General features: G+C 40.0%; 1 protein-coding gene across 1 annotated transcript in view; it reads right to left on the reverse strand.

Moving 5' to 3' along the window:
- LOC308659060 (mdm2-binding protein-like) overlaps positions 1–12,295 on the reverse strand; it is a gene marked incomplete at both ends in the record, with an annotated part of 50,458 nt that extends 38,163 nt beyond the window's left edge. The window contains 6 exons of the mRNA XM_081312056.1: positions 2,253–2,325; positions 5,195–5,289; positions 7,078–7,212; positions 9,006–9,123; positions 10,083–10,227; positions 12,289–12,295. Coding sequence (XP_081168182.1) covers positions 2,253–2,325; positions 5,195–5,289; positions 7,078–7,212; positions 9,006–9,123; positions 10,083–10,227; positions 12,289–12,295 — 573 coding nt within the window. The remainder of the gene's footprint in view (positions 1–2,252; positions 2,326–5,194; positions 5,290–7,077; positions 7,213–9,005; positions 9,124–10,082; positions 10,228–12,288) is intronic.
- Positions 12,296–23,547: the final 11,252 nt, after the last annotated feature.

Genomic DNA, 23,547 nt, shown 5'->3' on the forward strand with positions numbered 1-23,547 from the left:
CTTTGAGATGGCCTAATTTTTATTAAACATTTGCTACAAAAATAAAAATAAACATCTAAATCTCACAAGATTTAATTCCCTACCAAATAAACATGTCAGCTGTCTATACTTCATTCATAATGAACTTGGTCTCTGACAGCTTGTTCTCACCCATATACTAATCATTAAATAGCTCTAAGAGATCTGAGTGTGATCCTTTTAGGGGCTCATTTTATCTCCAGAATTTAAAGGTCAAGCAACATTTCAAAACTGTAATTCCATCATTTCAGGAGGTTCTCCCTAACAAGCAGTCACTACAGAAATCACACTTACAGCTTTGGAAATTCCTCTCTATGAAAAACATATTCCCTGGCCATAAAATTAGTGTATGTCAGATTCTAAATAATCCTAATCTTTCCTTTTCCTAAACTAAGAAAATGCAATTTACTCCAAGAAGCTTTCATTTATATTTAGGGGCTAATCAGATGGAAAGATAAATAAGCTCAGACAGACATTTACTGAGTTATCACATAAACCATTAGAACTTAAGCAACATGAAAGCTTCCCAAGCTATCTAATTGTCTCCAATACCTAACAAATAACTGGCACACAATAGGCAGTGTAAAAAAAAAGAAAAACATCTATTTTTTTAAAAAATGTAAATGAAAATTATGACTCAATGTTAAAGAAAAATAAAGTGCTTAAAATTTAGAAATCTGTTACCTAAAGTACATAATATGCTTCCAAATATTATCATTTTTGTTTCATTAAAGTGAGAACCGATTTATAAGGTCCTATATACTGATAAAGTATATCCTAACATTTCATAGCTATAGTTCAAGAAAGCAATAAAAATGACAATCTAATATAAGAAATTTAAAACAAAACAACTGAAAATTTGATAATAAATAATAATAGTTTAGCTTGCACCTAAAATTAGTGTTGCCTATCTCCAATAATTATTTCAGGATCATTTTATATGTGTATTAAACAAATTATAGATATGTTTCTGACTATTACTTGAAATATTCATGCAAAGACCAGTTCATCAAATAAATACTTTGATACATTATTCAAAACATTATTAAATTTATAGGAAAATGAGGCTGGACGTCAAAAATTAAGTTATCATATAGTCAAGCATCTTTTTTCCCATATTTTTTATTGGTGCATTATAGTTGTTACATATTCATACATGCACACACTGTAACAACATACTTTGGCCCCTATCATTCCCCAGTATTTCTAGTCAAGCATCTTAAATCCAAAATCATATATTTTTTTTTTCTGTATCAATTTTCTAAGGCAATTATAATCAAGATTTGATTATAGCACCATGGGGAAAAATGTTATAATTACAATAATCAGTTTCTCCCTTCAGGAGTGTTTGCTATAGGCCATTTGTTGTTAAAATGATAAGAAAATGTTATGCATATAATGGTCAATAGCTTGTGCATTAAAATCATTTTCATAGAAACATAATAGTTGGATAAATAACCAGAAACAAATCCAAACTTTTTTTTTCTTCTTAAAAATTGTACTTTCACTTTAGATACATAATTCCACTTAGAATTCTTTATATTATAGTTTTAAAGATTAAAAATATACCAACTCTAGTATATCATTATATATATATATATATATATATATATATATATATACATAGAAATATACACATATTTATATTAAAGTAGTTAATTTTAAAAAGGTTAAAAATATACCAACTCTGGCACATTATTATATGTATGTGAGTCTGTGTGTGTGCCTGTGTGTGTTTGCAGAGAAAGAGATGCACACATATCTATATTAAAATTGCTAAAATCTACTTGATATCATTGGAATTAAGGAAAAACTGAAATTTACAAATAATAATTCAGTGAAGTTTTAAAACTTTTCCTCACTTCCACCCCTGCCCTACCATAAAAAAGATAATATAGTAAATGTGAATGTCTTCCACAGAATTGAAATGAGATATTGCCTTAAAGAGTAGGTTAACGATAATGCATTCTAAAATTTTGAAATTTTAAAACAATTGCCAGTTATGAAGTTTCTTTCTGAAATTTCTTCTAAAATCAAAACATCACTTTGTCTGCAAAGTATATTACTGTGAAAAGTCCAAATTTTTTTAACATGAATTAGGGACAAAATTATGTTCTTACATTAAAAAAAAAAGTTATCAAGCAAAAATAGATTAACAAGCTATATTAATTTTTATTACACATCCTAAAATGTTAAGCATAAAAACCAAGCACCATAAAAATTCTCTACTATACCTTGCCACACAGAGAAGAAATCTGCTCCAACAGCAACATGGAATTCTGCTTGGTGTTATTTCCTGTCAATCCTCTGTACCACAGAGTTAAAGAAATAAGGGAATAGTAACTGTGAAATAATTCTACTCTATAAAATAAGTTTGATTATTTCAACTCTACCCCAAGTTGTTTAAATTCATTTATTAAAAATTCCTAGTACAGAAATTAACAATTACTCCTTTCTTTAAAGACTGTTTTTCAGATAATTTGTTCTGAATATTTTTACTATAAACTAAGAACAAGAAATTTATATATTCTGCTGGCATGTATTTTAAAAATAAAATCAATTAAAAACAAGAAATTTGTAAAAATTTGTGAATAAAAATGTAAGAACACAGGTAGTATTCCGTACCTAATCAATATTTTTTATATACAATATCCATTTCTTAAGTATATTTCTAAAAATTCTTAGAATTTTTATTATTATTTAATATTTTTATTTGTGAATATATGTGATAGCATATGTATTTTTCTAAGTGTATACAAAGATACATCAGCCAACTAGTGTTTATACATCAATAATGTCAAAAATGGCAGGAAGAAAACTTGAACATTTCAAGAATATATAAATTCGTCTGCTTTTCCCCACGTATTGATAACATTCTTCCCTCTTCCCTACCTAATAAGTAATGAGTAGCAAAACTAGGAATCCTCTGCCTTTTCTGGAATCATGAATACAGTACTTAAGGATTTTCTTTTTCAAGTTGTAGAACTTTTCTTAAAACCAGGAAAATGAAAAAAATATATTGCATATTATTAGAAAAAAAAAGTTCTAATGTTTAAATGTGGGGGGTGGAACCATAAAAACAATTTAAATTGTGCTTTTCAAACCTTTTGGGTGCCGATAACTTTTTGCATGTGAGATCTGGAAAGTCAACATTTAGAACAGCCAGCTGCTCTGGCTAAAGTAGGAGAGGGCCAAGAGCCTTGTCCACTCAACTTATCTTCCAATACCACTACTCAGGAAAGCTTTCTCTTAATCCCCAGATTTTCAATGGAAAACATTTTAAAAACCACTGGCAAAAAGCAAGGATCAAACATGAGACAAATATGTCAAATGCTACCTAGCTTCTGACCTAACAGGTGCTAAGAGATAAAAGCAACATTGGTAACACATTATATCTGAAAGTACCTCCCTCAGTCACAATGCCAGGCAGGGAGGTACTGACTACGTGGTTCTATACAATCATGCCTGTAAAAATGAATAAAAATTTTAACAACTACCCATTGTGTAACTACCCATTACTATTCAAACTATTACCCAATCTTGAGTTACTCTTCCTCTATGAAACTTGCTTCTCTTTCCTTGTTATCTCAATCAGTGGCATCTACATCAACATAGGGAATCATCCAATTCTTATCCAGCCTCCTCACTTTACAAGCATGTAGCAGATCATGATATTCTGTTTTACATTCTTAATACATTCTATACTTTAACCTGGCTCTCCATTGCAAAAGTTACTTTGTTAGATCAAGCTCCACAGTTTTCTAAAATACTAAAAGTAGATCTAAAATTTATTTCCAGACAGGTGTAGTGGTTCAACTTATGAGGCTAAGAGAGGAGGATCCAAAGTTCTAGGTCAGCCTTGGCAACTTAGTGAGGCCTAAAGAACTTAGTGAAACCCTGTGTTAAAATTAAATAAATAAATAGGGCTGGGGATGTGGCTTAGTGGTTAAGAACCTCTGAGTTTGATCCCAGGTATCAAAATAATAATAATAATAATAATAGTAAAGTTGATTTCTGATTAAACTGCCCCCTGGTTCATAATCCTTCTATGGTTCCTCATCATCTTTAGAACAAAATTTAACTCCTAAATATGGCAGAGGAGGTCTTTTAGGATTTGATCAATCTGAAAAGGCTCTCCAGCCTGATCTTTTAACAACCCCTCATCAAAACCAAACTAACAAAAACCCTTCAAAAACAACAACAAAAAATAAAAAACTACAAATAAAAACCACGTTATTTGGTACTGCCAGATGACAAACAGCTGGGTAAGGTTCTCTGATGCCCTCATTTCTGTTATCTTTCTGCAGAAAGGAATCTGAAAGAAAATAACGAAAATTTTGGCAGGGGCTAACAAAATAAAATGCCATTCATTTTACAATGTTTATGAGTGGCTACTATGTATTATAATTTACAGCATTTACAGATTTCATCAGCAGAAAAACAGAAGTCATGGAAATGCATCCTGAATTTAAAAAAAGAGAAGTGGTTTTTGATTTTGTTTTTGTGGCACTGGGGTTTGATCCCAAGGATGCTCTATCACTAGGCTACAATCCCAGCCTTTTATTTTTTTATTTTGATACAGGGTCTACCTTAGTTGCCCAGGGTGATGAACTCGTGATGCTCCTGTCTCAGACTCCTGAGTTGCTGGGATTACAGACATAGACCACCATGACCTGCAGGTAGTTATTTTTAGGAAGTATTAAACATTAAGTAAAATAACAACAAAAGTAACCAACCATACACAATATGTATGTGGGGTGTTTGGACAGAGTATGGGAAAGACAGAGTTTCAGTTAATGTTACTCTGTGTGAGAGAGCAGATCTGGCCTGTATTCAGGCACAGAACAGTATAACTGCATTGAAGAAGTAAGGCTCAATGACTTCTGTATTACTTCTATAACCCTACCAACAGAAAATAATAAACACTGAATGAAAACAAAAGTGCTTGCCTAGAGAGAAAGATTTCTGATTGGAAAAATACAGAATTCAGGACGTGAACAAAGAAGAATTTCCTTTTCCTTCCCTAGCACTTCAACAATGAGGAGTCCTACTTGTGTGTCACCACTAAAACACTGAGTACAATGAAATAAAAATAAACATATACTAAATGTTTACACCAGAATATTCTAACACAGAGAAAATGTAATCTTAAATGAACCCGCAAGTGAAAGGATACAACTCAAATTCAATGTCTGACACATAGCAGGAGGGTAGATCTGATAATTGTACCATCTGAACAAATTCTAAAGCAGGGCCATAGTAATGGAAAACCTAGAAAAGAAATTCGAATTGCTAATACTATAAATACTATGAAGAAAATAAAAGTAAACAAATTAGTGATTTGGAGTTTAAAACTTTACAAAATAGATATTAAAAAACAACTTTTTAAAAAAAGATTGGCAACCCAAATGTAATCCTCTATAACAGACAAGAATGTCTTCCATTTCAATTCTATATTTCAAAGTAGACAGACATGGAGACTCCTTAGTAATTAACAAGAATTTTTTTGGGGGGTTGGGGGTAGGTATCAGGGATCAAACTCAGGGGCACTCAGTCACTGAGCCACATCCCCAGCCTATTTTGTATTTTATTTAGAGACAAAGTCTCACCGAGTTTCTTAGTGCCTCTCTTTTTGCTCTGGCTGGCTTTGATCTCACAATCCTCCTGCCTCAGCCTCCCGAACTGCTAGGATTACAGGCATGCACCACCGTGCCCAGCAAGTGACAAGAATTTTAATAGGAGAAAATAAGTATGGAAAGAAGTCTGCAGCAATGACAAGAGTTCTCAACTACTGTTATGTAATTTCAGCAGAACAGGTGATCCAAGATTGAAGAAGAAAAAAAATCTACCTGTGAAGAGAGAATCTGCAGGAATGAAAAGGAGAAAAAAAAGATATTCTGGGGGAACTTGTGTTCAGTGGTCTGCCAAGATGAAAGAAAAAAAAAACATTCTGGAGGAAAGACTGTAGAAATTAGACAAAGAGTGAAGGCAATAGGTGTGAATTAAGAGAGAAAGCCCCACTCACAGAAATAATATTTCAGTATTTCTTTGGGTAGGACCTGAAACTAAATTAGAGTGGACTAGAAAAGGACAGTTATTTCAATAGCTGGAGATAAAGAAAGACAAAGAAAAGAGATTACATCCTGGAGAAATTAGTATTACATTTTAAAGGCAGAGGATGTAGCTCAGTGAGAGTGCTTGCCTAACATGTGCAAGGCCCTGAGGTTGATCCCTAGTACTACCAAAAATAAAAAGCAGAGTGATTTCACCATATGTGATTTTGTGTATGTGTGTTGTATATATGTGTAGATACATATCTTTCACTCTTTCCACATATATACATATATAAAACACATAAATATGAAATACATAAACATATATTTGCGTACGTAAATATGTTTATATACAATACCTAATAGGTGATAAAGTTTCAAAAACTGGGTTTATTTACCATTAAAGCCCCTCCTCTTTCTCTCCTTTTTTACATGCATGCATGCATGCATGCATGCGGGCATGCGCGAGCGCGCACAGACACACACACTCACAAAATGTGCATACATACACTGAGGGATGTTTGCGTTACTGAGGAAGTTGTACCCTAAGATCATTGCAAATAGTACCTCAAAATCAGACAATTAACCCCAAATTATCATACATGAATGTTGTACTACAAAGAGAAAGTCTGAAATTATCATTCTTATTATGCTAATCTTTAACAAAGAACATAAAATTCCTGTGAAAGGATATCATAGTAAATTTTTTATAGTAAGCAATGATAAACAATATTGGGAAATTAATTCATGTAGCAAAGTCTGAACCAAAGGCAGTTTCAGGCCTATAATGATTTAAATAGGATCATCACATTTTAAAATCTATAACATTCATAGTTTCACCAACATTTAATTCATGCACTTAATGGTAAGAATTTTAAAAATTATGCAAGTGAGCACAACTTAAGCACATACATTAGTAACAATAATTCAAGATTAAAACATATATTATGCAAACAAAAATATTCACAAATGAATGATAGCAAAAAAATGTTAAATACACAATTACCTTTGGCAAAATATTCTTATCCTTTAATGGTATTGTCTTTTTGTCAAGAAAGCAATTATTTAAATTGGATGTATTAAAATTTGTAGGTGTTACTCCCTTTAAACAAAACTCAGGAAAACTAATTTCAAATCCAAACTGAAAAGAATCAAGAGAAAAAACACAAATATAGGCATCATGAATAATATTATGAAGATTAATACATCTTATTACAATGAAAAGTTAAGAGGAAATCCATGTATAAATTTATTTTTGATTCCTTAGCTCAAAAGGTAGTTTCCACTTTCATACACACCCTTCTGTTTTAACTTAAACATCAATTTTTCATGCAAACCTCCCATTGACCCTTAATTAGCCAGCAAGAGTACACTAAGCCCATTCTATGCAACCACAGGACCAGATGATCTCCTTTGCATACACTTGTTCAATATCTGGCTTCCTACCAGTCTGTAAATTACGCAAAGGCAGAAGATGTCAGTCTTACTACTGGATATTAGTACAGTGCCTCACACACAGTTTTTCCTTCAATATGTGTTGTTGATAAGACAATCAATTATTACAGAAGTAACGATAATGGTGCTAATAATAGTAATGGCAGCAACAAAAATGACAGTAAACACTCAGTGGTTATTTTGTGCTTTAATGTAAATCTTATAAAAACCTGTGAACTGGAACTACTATGTCTGTCTTACAGAAAAGAGAGTTGAAATTATAGTGCAGACACTATAACTCTAGAATCCATGTCCTTTATCATTATAATGCCTCTTAGCTGAAAGATATTCTCCACTAAAAAAGTGATTACATTCAAGATGGAAATGTATGCTGTGGGTTTATAGACATTTAATTTCCTAGTAATAAGAAATGAATCACAAAGAAAAAACTCTGCCATTTTCTGCCTGAATCTAAATATGCAGTTTTAGAAAATGTGTACAAAAGCAATTGTCCTAGATAATCAGAGTTTCCACTCTACTACTTAGCTGTATGTTTTTTCCTGTTAAGATGGTTTACCTGAAGATTAAACCTTCCTGAGATTAGAATGAACCAAGATGCAAATCAGTAAGACAGATCTGGCACATTAATTCTTACTATCTTAATTACAGCTTTTATTAAGTCACAAGTAAGTATGAATTATAAAGGGAAAAATAGTTTAATGATTATTGCCAAAAATCTTAGGAGAAATACAAGGGCTTATTCATGCTCTGATACCACCTGGAACAAGCACTGAGAAACTCCTTGTTTTAATTTTGCCTAGCTAAAAAATACATAAATTAATAGAAACACCTATTTTACAATGGAAACAACTTATAAAACCCACCATATTGTTTCATGATAAGACACCAAAATGGAATTGGAAACTTATAGAAATTTAGGAGCAAAGGAATCCAACTAACCTAGTATTCTCATTCTGTAGTTGAGAAAATGGGGTCTGATAAGATTAAAAGAAAATTGTTTAAAATTAGAGACCTGGTTAGTAGAAAGCAGAGATTACCCAAGATGGTACCACAGTACTGCTCTAAGCAATGTTTCTAATAGATCACACATGCAATAAAATAAAGCAACTTGGGTAAACAACATGAATTTGACTAATGTTAAATTCTGTTTTTAAAGTGTTGTATTCTAGAATTGTAGGTTCCAAAACTTAATCACAATGACTACTTTCATTGAAACTAAATTAAATGAACTAAAGTAAAAACCAGTTCATCAGATGACTAGTCATTTATAAGGTGCTTAATTACAAATAAAATAAATAAATAAACTGCTCAATAGCAATGTGGCTAGTGGACATATCACAGATAACTGAACACTTTTATTGTCACAGAAAATTCTACAGTGTTTGTGTAAAACATCTTATAGAATACATTTAAAATAAGACTTATTTAAAGTACCTATGTTAAAAATAAAGTTGCTTAATAATTAAGAAATCCATTTACCTTTCTTTCCCATATCTGAATCTTTCCCCTCCATAATTCCTTTGAGTCAATAGCATTTCTGAGCTCTTCTAAAGATATAACATGAGCAGAAAGGTATTCTACAATTTTCTGACAATTTCTATTAAAAAAAGATTATGATAATTAAATACACAGCTTTATGTTTTGCTTATATTTCATGGTTACAGTTTACCTATAAGACAGGCAAAATTGCAAAATTTATATCACTGTTTTTTTTTTCCTACTAATACCATGGAATTCCTATTATTCAGTCTCTGAGTAAGATCTGTCACATATTAATTTAATGCCACATCCTCATAGACTATCTCTATTACTAAGGATGAAGAAATAGATATTTCCCTTATGTTGCTTTAATGTGTCAAATGCATACACAGACACACAGAGCTTAACATCTGTTACCTACCTCTGAAACAGGACTATTCTAAAATTGTTCCCATGTGGCTTTGCACAAAATTTTACGATTTATCTCATTTATCTCTTGTTAGTATTCCTGTTTCTCCCCACACTTTCATGAAAAAGACCATATTTTCTCACTTTCTTAACTCATCAGCATATATTGCTGTGCTTGACATGAAGTAAATTTCAATAAGCACTGTCTAATAATCATGAAGTTAATAAATCCAATCTGAATAGTAATTTAAGCATCAAAATTAGAATACACAATTCATCAATAGTAAAATATCATAAAAGATAGCACTGTATAATTATTTCCATACTGGCACAAAACAAAAAAAAAATATGATATTACAACTGGAGTACACCTACATACATACATCATGCTGCTTGCTGGAAAACATAAGCCTATTTAAAAGTACACAATGAGTCTGGAAAATCAATGTTCAATAGTGATTATAAGTCATCACTAATTATATTTACTAAAAAATTAAACATCCTGGGTATAATGAAAAAAAATCTCAATTATTCTCTAGATGTAACTCAAAGTAAACATAAAACTTTACCTTGTTACATTAAAATAATTTTGAAATGAGGAGTATATTAAACAGAGATTAGTATGTTCGGATAACATAAACAATAATAACTATGACCAAAGAAGCTTACATTTCACAGTGTTGTGCCACTACAGTAATTTTTGCTGAATGCCATTCCCTCAAATGTTTTAATGCTCCTACAGCAGGCAAACAGTCTTTCAGCTGAAGAGGATCTTTGTCAGAGGGCAATAGTATTATGTCTATCAGTGCTCTACCTAGAAAGAGAGAGAAACATTTTCATAATTTTTAAATATGTTAGATCTGGAAAGTCTTAAAATAGTACCCTGAACAGTTGAATGCTAGGTTTATTGAGAAGATAAAGGAATATTTTAACTTTACTTTCACAAAATTCTTCAAAACAATACACATTATTTAGGAGTTCAAAAATTTTAAATGTTCAACCTTAGATTTAAAGCTAAGTTATCTCAAAATAGCTAGCATATGCTAGAAAACAATGAACTATATCATAATTACTTGTCAATTATGTAGCAGTGGTAAATTATATACATCACCTCCTGGAGATCATCAATGCTATTGTTGTACTCAACAGAGGAAAAAACCTGCACAATCTCATTATACTTTTCTACACTTAATTTTGTTATCCAAAAGGAAATGAATTAGTTTTAAATTGTGATGCTCAAATAAATTATTTCTCTTTAAGGGACAATAAAACACTCAGGAAAACCAATTATACTGAGAACATCATTAGATTCTAAGAAGGCTAACTTCATATCAGTCTAAATTTATAAAACTATAAATTTACTGAAGGACATGAAAAATCTAAATGAAACAGAAGCCAAATAGAGAGTGATAATGAAAGTTCTTTAACTGCTCAAACAGCAATTGTGTAATATTTCAATGCATATTTTAAACCTGACATATTTCATTTAAAAAATTGAGGAGTTGGGTGCTTAGCATGTATGCAAGGTTCTGGGTTTAATCCCCAGCACACACACACAAAAAAAACCCCACAAAATATGATGTTTACTTATCAATACATGCAGTTATTTTCTATGTGGGACTTTCTGCACTAAAATAAGATCTCCTTGAATATAAGGATTGGACTGTCATGCTTTATGATTTTTGGTGTCAATAAGAATTTGTTTAAAAATAGATGTGTAAAATTAATAGATTATCACTCATAGTTTTACTATTATTTTAAAAGAAATATTTACCATAGGAATTATTTGAGTAGCAAATATCCTAAATATATTAAAATGAGATTCATTTTCCAAAAATGTATTTTATATTTGTTTTTAAGGTTCATGTCTATATTATTTGTATATACCAATATACTAAGTCCTCTGCATTGAATCTTGGATATGTGATCTGACTTCTTAAAATTCATAAAAGTAGATTAGTCCTAATATTATACACCAGTATGTAATATAAGCCCCACCTAAAAATGTGCATTAAAAAAATCTTTAATGGTCACTATCTATGTTTTACTGCTTGTTATATACTCAGCCCCTAGAACAATGCTTGATATATAATACACACCTCATAAATATCTGCCTAGTAAAAGACCTTCAAAAATGACACATTCAGAAAAGAAAGCCCTTCAAAAGTATATGATGCCACATTCTACCAAATTTTAGATGACAGCCACTTGATGAACACAAAAAAAGGTTGGTTCAGGACTAAAAACAGTTTTAAAAATAATGCAATACAGTACTTCACAAAATATGTTTTCCATTATAGGAAAAAAATAGCTTCTACAAAAAATGCTGAGCAAAGAGATTCTTTTATTGCACAATATTCCATTTGATAGTATGTATACTAACTTCACCATAAAAAAATGTTATCCAAAATATCTAGGTTAAAGAAGCTATTTTTCCAAGAGTTTTTTTTATACGGTTAGTGTTCTATAGAACACATTCTGAAAAACAATGGTGAACAGTGGCAAGATTGTATCAGACTGTGTGTCAGAGAGTGGAAATTCAAAAAGCAGCATTCCAGATTCCACTATAAAACTGTTAACTTGCACAATCCACTTAACTCCACCCCGTCTGCATTTCTCATTTCTTGAGTCTCCATTTCTCATTTCTTGAATGGAGTTGATTATACTCTTTTGAAAGTTGTTTCCAACTCTAAGGGTCTGTGACAGAGCTTAAACGTGCTCATGTTTTTTGAGGGAGCAGTCTAAGATGCTATGTTATTATGTTATTGTATGATTACTATACCTAATATCATAATTTCTAAAAAACCTACAAAAATAAAACAGCATAAATATTTCTGTATTTACAATTAAATATACGTTAGGTATCAAAAAGTACATCCCATTCTGATTTATACTCCACCTTGACAGTAAAGATTACGTGGAAAACTGATGAAATTATGCAAGGTATTTGGACATTCGAACTTTTGTTTGAGGTTTTTCTTTTTGCCTATTACCCAGAGAATTCTGCTCTTCAAGAGTGAAAACACACACTGACTGGACCAAAAAATGACTGTGATACAATTCCTCAAGTTAATTGCTAAATTCCTCGGTACCTTTAGAGAATGGCTAAGGAAAAGGAATCCGGAACCCTATGAATCTTGTATTTCTCAACCTCCACATGGCGATATTTTGCCATGAGCATGAAAACCACTTCTTGAATAAGTCTCCGTATTTCAAAAGCCCCTTCAAATAAAAACTTAGGGGGGAAAAGTATGCCTGCCAACTCCTAGCCCTAGCACCGTCTTCACCAAAGCAGGAAATAAAGGAGATGGCGGGAGAGTGGGCGGCAGACGGAAGTTTGCCTGCCGTCTACTCTGAAGTGTTTGAATGGACGGAGGAACGCGCTCTCCCGCCACGATGCGCCCCTAGGCTCCGGGACGAGGCCCCAGCCCACCAGGCAGCCTTCCGGTGCCTTCCTCCCGCAGGCCTCCGCTCCCCCTGCCCCCGACTCCGCGCTCAACTCCCGCCACCCCCGCCGCAGCCCACACGAGAACCCACGCGCTCCCCGCCCTCGCGGCCCGGCGCCGTCCCCTTCCCAGGCCCTCTCCCGGCCCTCGGCCCGGAACCCGGTGCCCTTGGGCGCGAACGCTCGCCGCGCCCTCCCCCACCCTCGCCAGGCCTCAGTCGGGAGCCGAAGCCACGAGGTCCGCGCTCCGCTCCCGCTCCGTCCAAAATGGCTCTGGCAGGCTGGGCCTGGCGGAGGCGGCGCCCTGGTGGCCGCCACAGGCCTCTCCACCTCCCGACCCCGCCCCGCCAACATCCGCGGCGCCCTTGCCGGGCCGAACCGGCGCCGCTCCGCCCGGACCGCCGCTGAACGGAGCCCCAAAGAAAACAAAGGCTCGGGCTCCGCGACCTGCTCGGCCACGCCGGTCGCGGCCCGCGGCCCGCTCCCCGCCCGGACCCCAACAAAGCCCGAGCCGCTGCCTCGCGCCCCAGGCCTGGCTTACCCATCGGTCCCCGCACGCTTCTTGCCGCAGGGGTAATCCTCCCCCAGGTCCAACCGGTGCCGCTTGGACATCTTCGCGGTCCACACCGTGCGGCCGGAACCAGGAGCTAAAATGGCGGCGGCCACGAGGGCTGGGCCTGCGCGCGCGCTTCCGCAGCGTGCGTGCTGAGCGTGCGTGCGTGATGCACGCCCACGCCACCCAGAGGCGGGAACTGCGGTCCCGCCAGCCACAGGATTGGTCAGAATAGCTCCTCTCCTCCCGCCCTGTCCCTCCTCCCCGAGCTTTGAGCCAGTCGGAGCCGCTGCTAGGGCGGGGATGCGCCTGGTGGCCTTGACACTCCATTTCAACCTCTCATTTGGGAAGTTGAAAAAGTACAGTCCTAGTTAGGAAGGCTTACCCATCTGTATCTCCTAGATTTAGGGAAATCTGAGATCCGAGGAGGCTGAGAAACTGATGATGACCAAACAGCCAATAAGTGGCAAAGGCAGAATTGGAACACAACTATTTAATAACTCCAGACCTAGAACTTGCAGGCTTGCACCAGACATTAATTGCAATGAGAAAACTGAGGTGAAAAGAGAGTTAAGACTTGCCATAATTCACTTTGTCCTGTTTTAACCTAGTACAGACATGTATGCAAGCTGTAGATAGATGTTTTTACTAGAAAGTTATCTATAGGGTCACTATTCGCTTTATTTTACTTTTTTTTTTCCCTGTGTGCCTTTTATGCACTTTCACAGCGTTAGCCCTACCTCCGTCCTCATTTTGTACAGCAACCCTGCAAGGTATTTCATAGACAAGGACGTGTTAACGCTAAGGGAGATCAATAAATCACACAGCCATTATGGCTGCCCCTAAAGAGAGCAAATTGGTGGGGCAGGATGACCCTTAAGACTTGAGGGGAGAATCTGTCTGCTTTGCTCATTGCATTCATTCTCAAAGAAGAGAAAAAGGTCTATGGACTAACCCAAGCAGAGTTAACCCTTATAATTTTTTTTAAACTTTTAATTTTTTGCTGTGCCAGGGATCAAAACTAGGGCTTTGTGCATGTTAGCTGAACACTGTTATCAATTGAGCTGCATCCCCAGCCACAGTCTCTGTGTTTCACAGGAGCCTATTTGATTGCTCCCCTGAAGACTGTTACTCTGGTTCTCAGCAAATTCTCAGAACTGAACTAGCTAAGATAAATACAACTGAAACTGATAAGAGGACTTTTATTTTTACACCAAATCCACCTACCAAAATTGGCACAAAGAAAAGTGAATATCCTTTTTTTTAACTTATAAAATATTCAGTACAGCTTTCCACCCTACATCTACATTGACTACATGTATTGTCTTTTGTCAGAGATTATGATGAATAATCACTGGATTGTAATCCTGCAAAAGTTACCAGCTGATTTTCTGCCCTATTTTTACCAGTGAGAGAACCTGCAATCTTCTTGGTAATACCATGTTCTCATAGCCAATTAGTGTCAAAGACAGAATCAATATCCAGATTTCATACTAACTAGTCTAGTCCCAGGTTCCAGGTTCTGTTTGGGAGCTGCTATAAAGTGCTCTAAAATGTGGAGAAATAGGAGAATAATGAAGAATTCTACCTGCAGATATTCCCCAACATAAGAGAATCAGCCTCTCAATAATGTACAAGGAGACTTGGTAAAAGGGGGACAGAAATCAAGAATGAGATTTTTCCCTTGGACCTTGGGCTTGTCTAAAGAAAAGTATCCTAACCAATTGTGTTGTAACCTGAATGATTGAAGAAAGGACAGTGGTCTTTCTGAAATCCATAATTTAAAAGGTACAGAGGTCCAGAGTCTGCCAGGATATTCACACTCCTTGGGAGAAGGGGCAGAGTCCCAGGACTAAATAAACCATACTGGATTTTTAGGTATAATTATCCTTAGAGTAGAGAAGAGCCTCCCACCATGCTCTGCCCCAGCTTGCTGGAAAATTTCCAGAGTATATTCTATTTCCTGTACTCCTGCTATCTACTAGACAACCCTCTGATCTATTATTTGAACTTAGTCACCTGATAGAAATGTTCTGTGCTGCTTATGAGCTCCAGGTTTCAAGCCAGAGGTGTCCTAACCTAAATTAGTGAACCAGACACCCTTCCTTGCATATTTGATCCTCTTTTCATAGTTAGGTACTGTGAGTTTTACTCACAAGTGAGGAAACTGATGCACAGAGAGGCTAAGTATTGCAACCAAACAGACAGCTCTGGGATTCAGCCCAGTAGTATGTGAGATTAACTGCTGTGCTGAGCTGCTGCCTGCTAAGTAGATATTCTCATTCTACATTATTCTACTAAGATATGGTTATTGAACATGAATTCTCCCAGTCTGATATCGTCAATGTGAATTGACAGTATTGTCCAAGTGGAGAATTAATATTGAGAGTTCTCAGTAGATGAGTCAATATTTGGGGGATTAGAACCCAGTCTGACTTCAGAACCCACACATTTAACCACTACACTGAATTGTCGTTGCCGTCCCTTAATTTCTTGATTTATTTGTTGATGCAACAAATACTTTTTAAGCTCCAATGTTTAGGCACTTAACACTGAGTTAAGTGCTGAGAAAAAAGAACAATATAGCCACAGTTCCTGCCTTCATGAAACTTGTTGGAGGGAGAGAGACATAGACAGTAATTAGCTAGTCTCTTTGTTGGTAGAGCTATGGCCATCTATAGAGGACAGGCACCATGAGCAAGTGTAGCAGGTGGCCTTGATCTAGACTGAGAATGAGGGAAGGCTTTTTGAGAAAAGAGACATTGAAGGAGGGTGGGGAGGGAGGGAGGGAGGGAGGGAGGGAGGAAGGAAGGGAGGGAGGGAGGGAGGGAGGGAGGGAGGGAGGGAGGGAAAAGAAATTGCTAGGCCAAGAGGGAAACAAACATTCCAAGCAGAGGCCTGAAATTTCAAAAAGTCATGTGCAACCCATGGAGAGAATGCCCTGTGTGCCATGAGTTGAGGAAAATGTGGTCCTCCAGATGCAAGGAAGAGCTACGTCCTGCAGAGCCCAGGGAGCCCTGCTGAAGATGTAAGACACGATCCCTGAACAATTGGAAGACAGCAAAATGATTTAAGTGGGAAGACAATATGATCACTCACAAAGACTTGCCAGGATCAACCCACCAATCTCCCTCTCTTGAGTTATCTTTAGTTACAAAATGCTAACAAATTTGAAATAATTTTCAGTACTATTTTTAATCACCGTATCCTCTCTACTATTTAAGAGATAGAAATAGTTACAAAATATAGTGGGCGCTCTGACTTGCAGTGAAATCCCACTTGAGAATGAGACTCGGCTCAGCAACCCACAGTGCTGCCCACAGACAGCCCCCAGCTGTCAGCTGTGTTCAGAAAACCTCTTGGTTAAAGAGAGCTGCTATGCCAAGGGCAGCCAGAACACATGACAGAGGTGTGAAGACTTGGCCCCACTCCCAAACTCCAGGCAGTTGTGTGTTGGAGAATCTGAGCTCCCTGGGGAATCAGCTGTGTCCTTTCTTATGGTGGCATCTGTGGCCCACAATGGCAATTTGGCCATTAACCTTCCAGAGCTACCTCAGACCCCACAAGTTAAAAGACAAGAGTCCCTAACAAGATTGAAGATACCCTCACATCAGAGCATCCACAAATTCCGGGGCCCACAAACCAGCAGTACTTCTATAAAGTTTACAAAATCAGGGTTTCCCCCAATTCCATCATATATGATAATTTGCTAGAATGACTTGTGGAACCGAGAAAAGCACTGTACTTATTATAAAGGATACAAATCAGAGCCTCCGTGTCCCCTTGACATTAGGACATGTGACCCTCCCACACATCTGTGTTCTCACAAACCATGAAGCTCCACTGAGTTTCAGTGTCTGGAATTTTAACTGGAGTTTCATTATAATGGCTGTGATTGTCTGAATCACTTGTCCCAAGACTGAATTCAATTTCTAACCCCCTTCACCTCCTTAAAGGTCAGGAGGTTTGGGCTGATATGTGGCTCAAAGCTTCAACCCTTTAAAATCATGTGGTTGGTCTTTCTGGCATGACTAGCTCCCCATCCCTGGTTAGAGTCAATCAGGTGGGGCCCAAGGGCCCACCATAAAATGAAGATATCACTCAGGAAATTCTACAAGTTTAGGAGTTACTGCCCAGGTACTGGGGATGGTATTTTGTTGGTTTTCTTTTTTGTGTGTGGGAAGGGCACCAGGGATTGAACTCAGGGGCACTTGACCCCTAAACCACACCCCAAGCCCTGTTTTGTATTTTTTATTTAGAGACAGCGTCACACTGAATTGCTTAGGAATTCACCATTGCTGAGGCTGGCTTTGAAGTCACGATCCTCCTGCCTCAGCCTCCTGAGCTACTGGGATTACAGATTGAGAATGAGGGAAGGCTTTTTGAGAAAAGAGACATGGGATTACAGGCATGGACCACCACACCTGGCAATCTTTTGCTACTATCATGTTTAAGTTGCTTTTATGGTGGTGGTGGTTGTTTTTTGGGGTTTGTTTTTTGGTACCAGTGATTGAACCCAGGGCCATGCTTAACAACTGAGTCACATCCCCAGCCCTTTTTACTTTTATTTTTATTTTGAGACAGGGTCTAGCTAAGTTGCTGAGGCTAGCTCTGAACTTGGGATCTTCCAGCCACCACGCTTGGCTACTATTACATGTAAGTCCTGACACTGTGCCTCAGTTTTCTCTGCCTTCCTTGCTCCTCAGAAGGGCTTCTCATTTTCATACTTAGCTCTAATCACTCTAAGGCTTTCATTGTCTCTCTCAATTCTACTTAGCAATAGCATCAAACTCCAGTCCCTTTATAGTTACTCCTTTCCCTGTACTTGAGGACACTGCACCCAGTTTTGCTGTATACCCTGTGGTTTTCCCAGCACAGGATCAGTTCCCTGCTTGCTTATGTTACCTATGTTGCACCTGACACCACTGATTCATTGCTGGACAAAACAGGTGACCAACTCCAAAATCCAACCAATATCTGCTTTCTTGGACCTTTCCTGACATCAAATATTTCATGTTTGTTTCCATGAAAAGTAGGCCCTGAGTCAAAGGTGAGTGTTTAAGAAGTTTATTAATGAGTATAGTTGGGATCAACATCAGTGCAAAGGTAGGGAAGAAAGCAGGATCAGAGAGGGAGAAACTGGCAGTGATGCTGTTGTGTAAAAACACCATCCCCAGCCAGTCATGGTGGCATACTCCTGTAAGCCCAGTGGCTCAGGAGGCTGAGGCAGGAGGATCTCCAAGTTCAAAGCCAGCCTCAGCAAAAGCCAGGCACTAAGCAACTAAGTGAGACCCTGTCTCTAAATACAAAATAGGGCTGTGATGTGGCTCAGTGGTCGAGGGCCCCTGAGTTAAATCCCCAGTACCCTTCCCCCACAAATAAATAAATAATAAATAATAAATAAATAAAAACAGTGGCAGAAGATTAAGTGGGAACTTCCAAAACAAGCTAAGATCACCACTTAGTGTGAGGGGAACTCTGAATAAATCCTCTAGCTTCACTTGCTTTTAGTTGACTTTAAAAATCACTAATTTAGGAGGTCCTGCGGCTGAGCAAAACTTATTATTGCTGTAGACAACACATCTGACACATGCATTATGAGGATACCAGCTGCCTAGGTTACTTTTCAGGATTCGAAGCTGCTTTTGTTATAACTACTAACTCTTCGTTTGGGCCTGGGGGTAATCTCTTTGACATCAGGGGACCAGAAACTCTCCCCTCAGACTAATACTGCCATTATCTGAATATGTGTCCCATGAGGGGGTCACAAAGATTGATAACACATGCACAGGCCACTCAATATGTCACTTCCTATGGCCTTTCCCCATGCCTTGTTTCAACCTGCTTCTTTTTCTGATAAATATTCCCGAATCCTATCCTTAGGGAGTCATATTTGTGACTCCCACCTCCTCATATATGAAGAATCCCTTGCAAAATTTGAAATTGTCATGTCAGTGATTGGCCTTCTGCACAAAGGGAAAAGTGGTTCAGCTTTGGAAACACCTTGGTGATCCAGTCAGGAAGCAAGACAGACCTTTAGCCCTTGGCTTGTCGGCCTTTGCTGGTGTAGAGAGGCCAAGCAGCTGCCTGGGACACCTGAGAGCAATCTGGAGAGTCAAGATTTTTCAGGTATTTTAACCCAGTGTTCCCCATCCCATGTGCATTATGCGGTTTACTCTTTACACAAGAAGTATGAAGTACTTACTAATATCCTCATTGTTCCCTTTTTATAGATCATGAAAGTATGTTTCAGAGAAGCGTGAGGAACTTGCTCGAGGCATAGGAGAAACACATAATTCTACATTGGAAAGCTGAGAGCAGAAGCCCAACCTGTCTGCTTCTGCATTTTAAATCCCTAAGTGATTGCCTACCCTACATGAGTGGGGTTTAAAATAACATAAAACAATGCAAAGTGAGTAATATGTGGAGGAAAGTCATTAAAACATACCCAGGGCCTTTTAGTCAGTTTGTGCTAAGCTATGCTGGAAGAACAAATGAGCCCACAAATCTCAGGGCTGAACACAAGTGTTTGCTTCTTGCACAAGCAAAGCCTGATGTGGGCCAGACAGCTGTCAGGGCAATTGTCTCCTGGGAGGTCTTCCAGCCTCCAGTTCTCCAGTTCCCTCCAAAATTTGTGCCATCACCAACTGGACATCTGGCTACCATAGTCACCACAGCAGGTAAAGAGGACACCATGGTCTCCTGGGGACTTCCTCAGCCACCCTGTGAAGAGGCAGGTACATTCCAGCCCATCCATTGTCCAGCATTTGGCCACATGACCCCAACATGACAACAGGGGGACTGGGAAGCATGGCCCTTCATGTGTCAGGAGGAGGGGGCACTGCAGGGGACACGTGGTATGGTTTCTGCTCTGTGCATTGGGACTCTAACTCTGTGGACAGATAAAACAAAACTGTGGATTTGCCCAATGGCTCAGGAGGCTGAGGCAGGAGGTTCGTGAGTTCAAGGACAGTGAGACCCTGTCTCTAAATAAAATATCAAAAAGGACTGGGCATGTGGCTCAGGAGTTAAGCCATTGGATCCAATCCCCAGTACAAAAAAAAAAGTGAATTTGTATGTTACTAGTAGTTTCTTGTTGGTTACTTGGCAAATGATCTGTGTGTCAACTCATCCATGGGAAACATTTTAAAAAAAATTAGGTCATGCAAACCATCTCCTTTGTAACTGAAAATATACCCATTTTAAAGAGGATGAAACTGAGAAGTAGAGGAAGCGGCTGACTCCAACCCAGCGGCATCAAAGTGGGACTGAGGGAGTTCCTCTCTCAGCACCCCCTTGGCCTGCTCCCAGCTGACCCACCCCAGCTTTCCGGTTCTGTTGCTATAGAGGCATCACCGTTGGGTGGATTTTGCTTTTGCTTTTTTCTTTTCCTGACTGGGGTTTTCGAGGCGTCCCATCCCTGCCTCCATGTGTGACCCGTGGTAGGGCGTCAGGACTGCTGCAGGAGCCGAGTTCGGGGAGCGGGGAGCAGGCTGGGCTGGTCCGGTCTTCAGGGGAGAGAGCAGGCTGGAGCCCCTGGGAGCCTTCCAGGTAGACCCCGTGTTCCTTAGAGGGCAGGTCTGATGCCAGGTGCCGCGCGGGCCAAGGAGTGGCTGCAGGACCCAGCTGAACCCAGGCTCCTGAGCCTGAGCTCAGCAGAGATGCCCAGTGGCCTGCTGTCTCCCCAGGGAGGCACTAATGCTAATGGGTCCTGTGCTAACCTCACTTTAAGGGTCTTAATGGTCTCAGGGGACAGTGAGGAAGGTCTGGCTGGTGTGTCTTTACAAACAGGGACTGTCTCTCCATGAGACCAGAGTGAGTAGGCATTGTGCCTCCAATCTCTGGCTTAGGAAAAGGAAGTGTGCTTCTCTCTCATTACACCTCCAGCCTGGGTGGGCCACCCTGCCCCAGTCTGTAAGAGCCTGTGGCTTCTCTGGGTCATTCATCCCACAGTGGGACGGTGAGTCTGTGTTCTGGTCCAGGCTGTCGGTGAGGTCAATCTCCTGCCATTAGCTGTGCTCACTCAATGGCCCAGGAAGGTGCCTGCCTGCGGTGTGGGTTGAGCGATGCTCTGGGGTGGGAGTCATCACCTCCTCATCCCCAAGGTCACGTGTTCAAATTCTGACTCCTAGAACCTCAGGACGTGACTGCGTTAGGAGGTCAGTAAGCTGCAATGAGCTCATCTGGATGGACCCCAGTCCCACAGGGGCCTAGGGTAGAGGGGAGTCATCAGGAGAGGAAGAGATGGAGTTGGACGTGGAGGGGCCACGCAGACGCCTGGAGAGAGCAGCCATCTGCCAGCCAAGGAGAGGCCTCCAAAGAAACCAGTCCTGGGACGCCTCCGACTGGACTCCGACTCCAGAATCATGATAAAATTGTCTGTGTTGTTTAAATCTCTAGGACTTTGTGAGTGGTGGACCAAGCACACTAGGACAGCAGTGTGTTCAATTTCTGTTGCTGTAAAAAAAAATGCGCCTGAGATAAGCAATTAGGAGGAGGAAAGATTTACCTTGACTCCTAGTCTTGGAGGTGTCAATTCATGATCAACTGGATCCATCACTTGGGGCCTGTGGTGAGGGGGACCTCATAGCCGCAGCATGTGACAGAGCAGAGCTGTCACCTCCTGATGGCCGAGAAGCAGAGAGAGAGGAAGGGGCCAAGGTTCCCTCCAGGGCCAGCCACAGTGACCCAGCTTCCTTCCAGGAGGCCCAGCTTCCCCGACAGCGCCATAGCTGACGACAAGTCTTTAACACATGTCCCTTGGGGGCATTTAAGATGGAGACCATAGCAAGCAGCCAGTCCCCAGTTCCAAGTGGTCCAATTCCAAGGACCAATGCCAATGCTCTAGGGGAAGGGGGCGAGGTGGCGACACACCGACCCACCTGTCCTTGGTCACCCTGGCAGTGGTGCAGCCGGCACCTAAGATGAAGGCCGCTCTACTGCACACCACCCCAGCAGCCCCCAGTGTCCCGAGAACACCAGCACCAGGTGCTATCCTGCGGGAGGGTTGTGGGAGATTCCCCGCCCTGGCTTTGCTGTGGAAATTCTCTGTCCCTGCAACAGCAGTCGGCGTCCCTGCCCCCTGCAGCCCTCCTTCACTGCAGGGCACACAGGTCCAGGCCTTGGACTTTGGAGTCAAACAGGCCGGGACGTGAGCTCCTAGGGGCCTGGCCGTGTGTTCCCAGGGTGAAGCTGGGCGTGACTTAAGCTCCCTGAGCCTCGGTTTCCTGGTGGAAGAGCTGCATCCATCCCACCCACCTGGCAGGGGGACTGGGAAGATGTGGCCCAGAGGAGAGGCCCCTATATAGCAGTGTCCAGGCAGTTCCCAGGGCAGCTTGTCCTCCCTGGGCTGTCCCCAGCCACCTTGCCCAAGGAGAGGGCTCCTGGCCATCAGCTTGTGCACACGAGCATACAGCCTAGTGCCTGGCTCCTTGCCAACCTCTGGAAATGTATCCTGGAAAAGTTAAAGTGCAGACGCACAGGGAAAAGGACGTCTGCTGGTGATCTGTGACGTTCAGACTTTGAGGTTCCGTCTCCTTGACTCCTGTCTTGGTGTTCTGGGACCCTTAAGAAGGTACCAGGCTCCCTCCAGTATTTTGGGGTGCAGGCCACACCAGGGTGAGTGTCTCAGTGGGTTGGTGGCCGCTCCCCCAGGGTCTGGGTGTGGAAGGGGTGCGTTCTCCTTTGAGGGATCTGAACTCCAGACCTTGTGCAGCATAAAACTTCACCCAGGGAGCCGCAGATGAGAGCGGCATGCTTCTGGGCCTGGGGAGCAGGGGCGGCCACCTGGGTGGGTTTAATGAGGGCAGGATTTGTGTGCACCATGTCCTATGCCCTGGTGAGGCATCCACAGCGGGGCCTGGCCGACATGACCTCCCTGACCTCCCGTTCCACCCTGCCAGGCCATCTGCTCCAGTGAGCACAGTCAGGAATCTGAAGGCTGGAATCATTCTCGAGGGCGTGGCTTGGAAATGGGGTCATGGATGATTATTGATTGATAGAGACCAGGAGCACTTCCCCCTTGGGGCTGGAAGGTCACTGGGAGTTTATTTATTCATTCATTTAGAAAATCTCTGTGACCACTTGCCTGTTGACCTGGGGTTGGAGGGTCAGCGAGACTGGCCCCTGGGCTCAGC

Source organism: Spermophilus citellus (assembly GCF_964194105.1).
Source record: "Spermophilus citellus genome assembly, chromosome: 10".
In the NCBI taxonomy this organism is placed as follows: domain Eukaryota; kingdom Metazoa; phylum Chordata; class Mammalia; order Rodentia; family Sciuridae; genus Spermophilus; species Spermophilus citellus.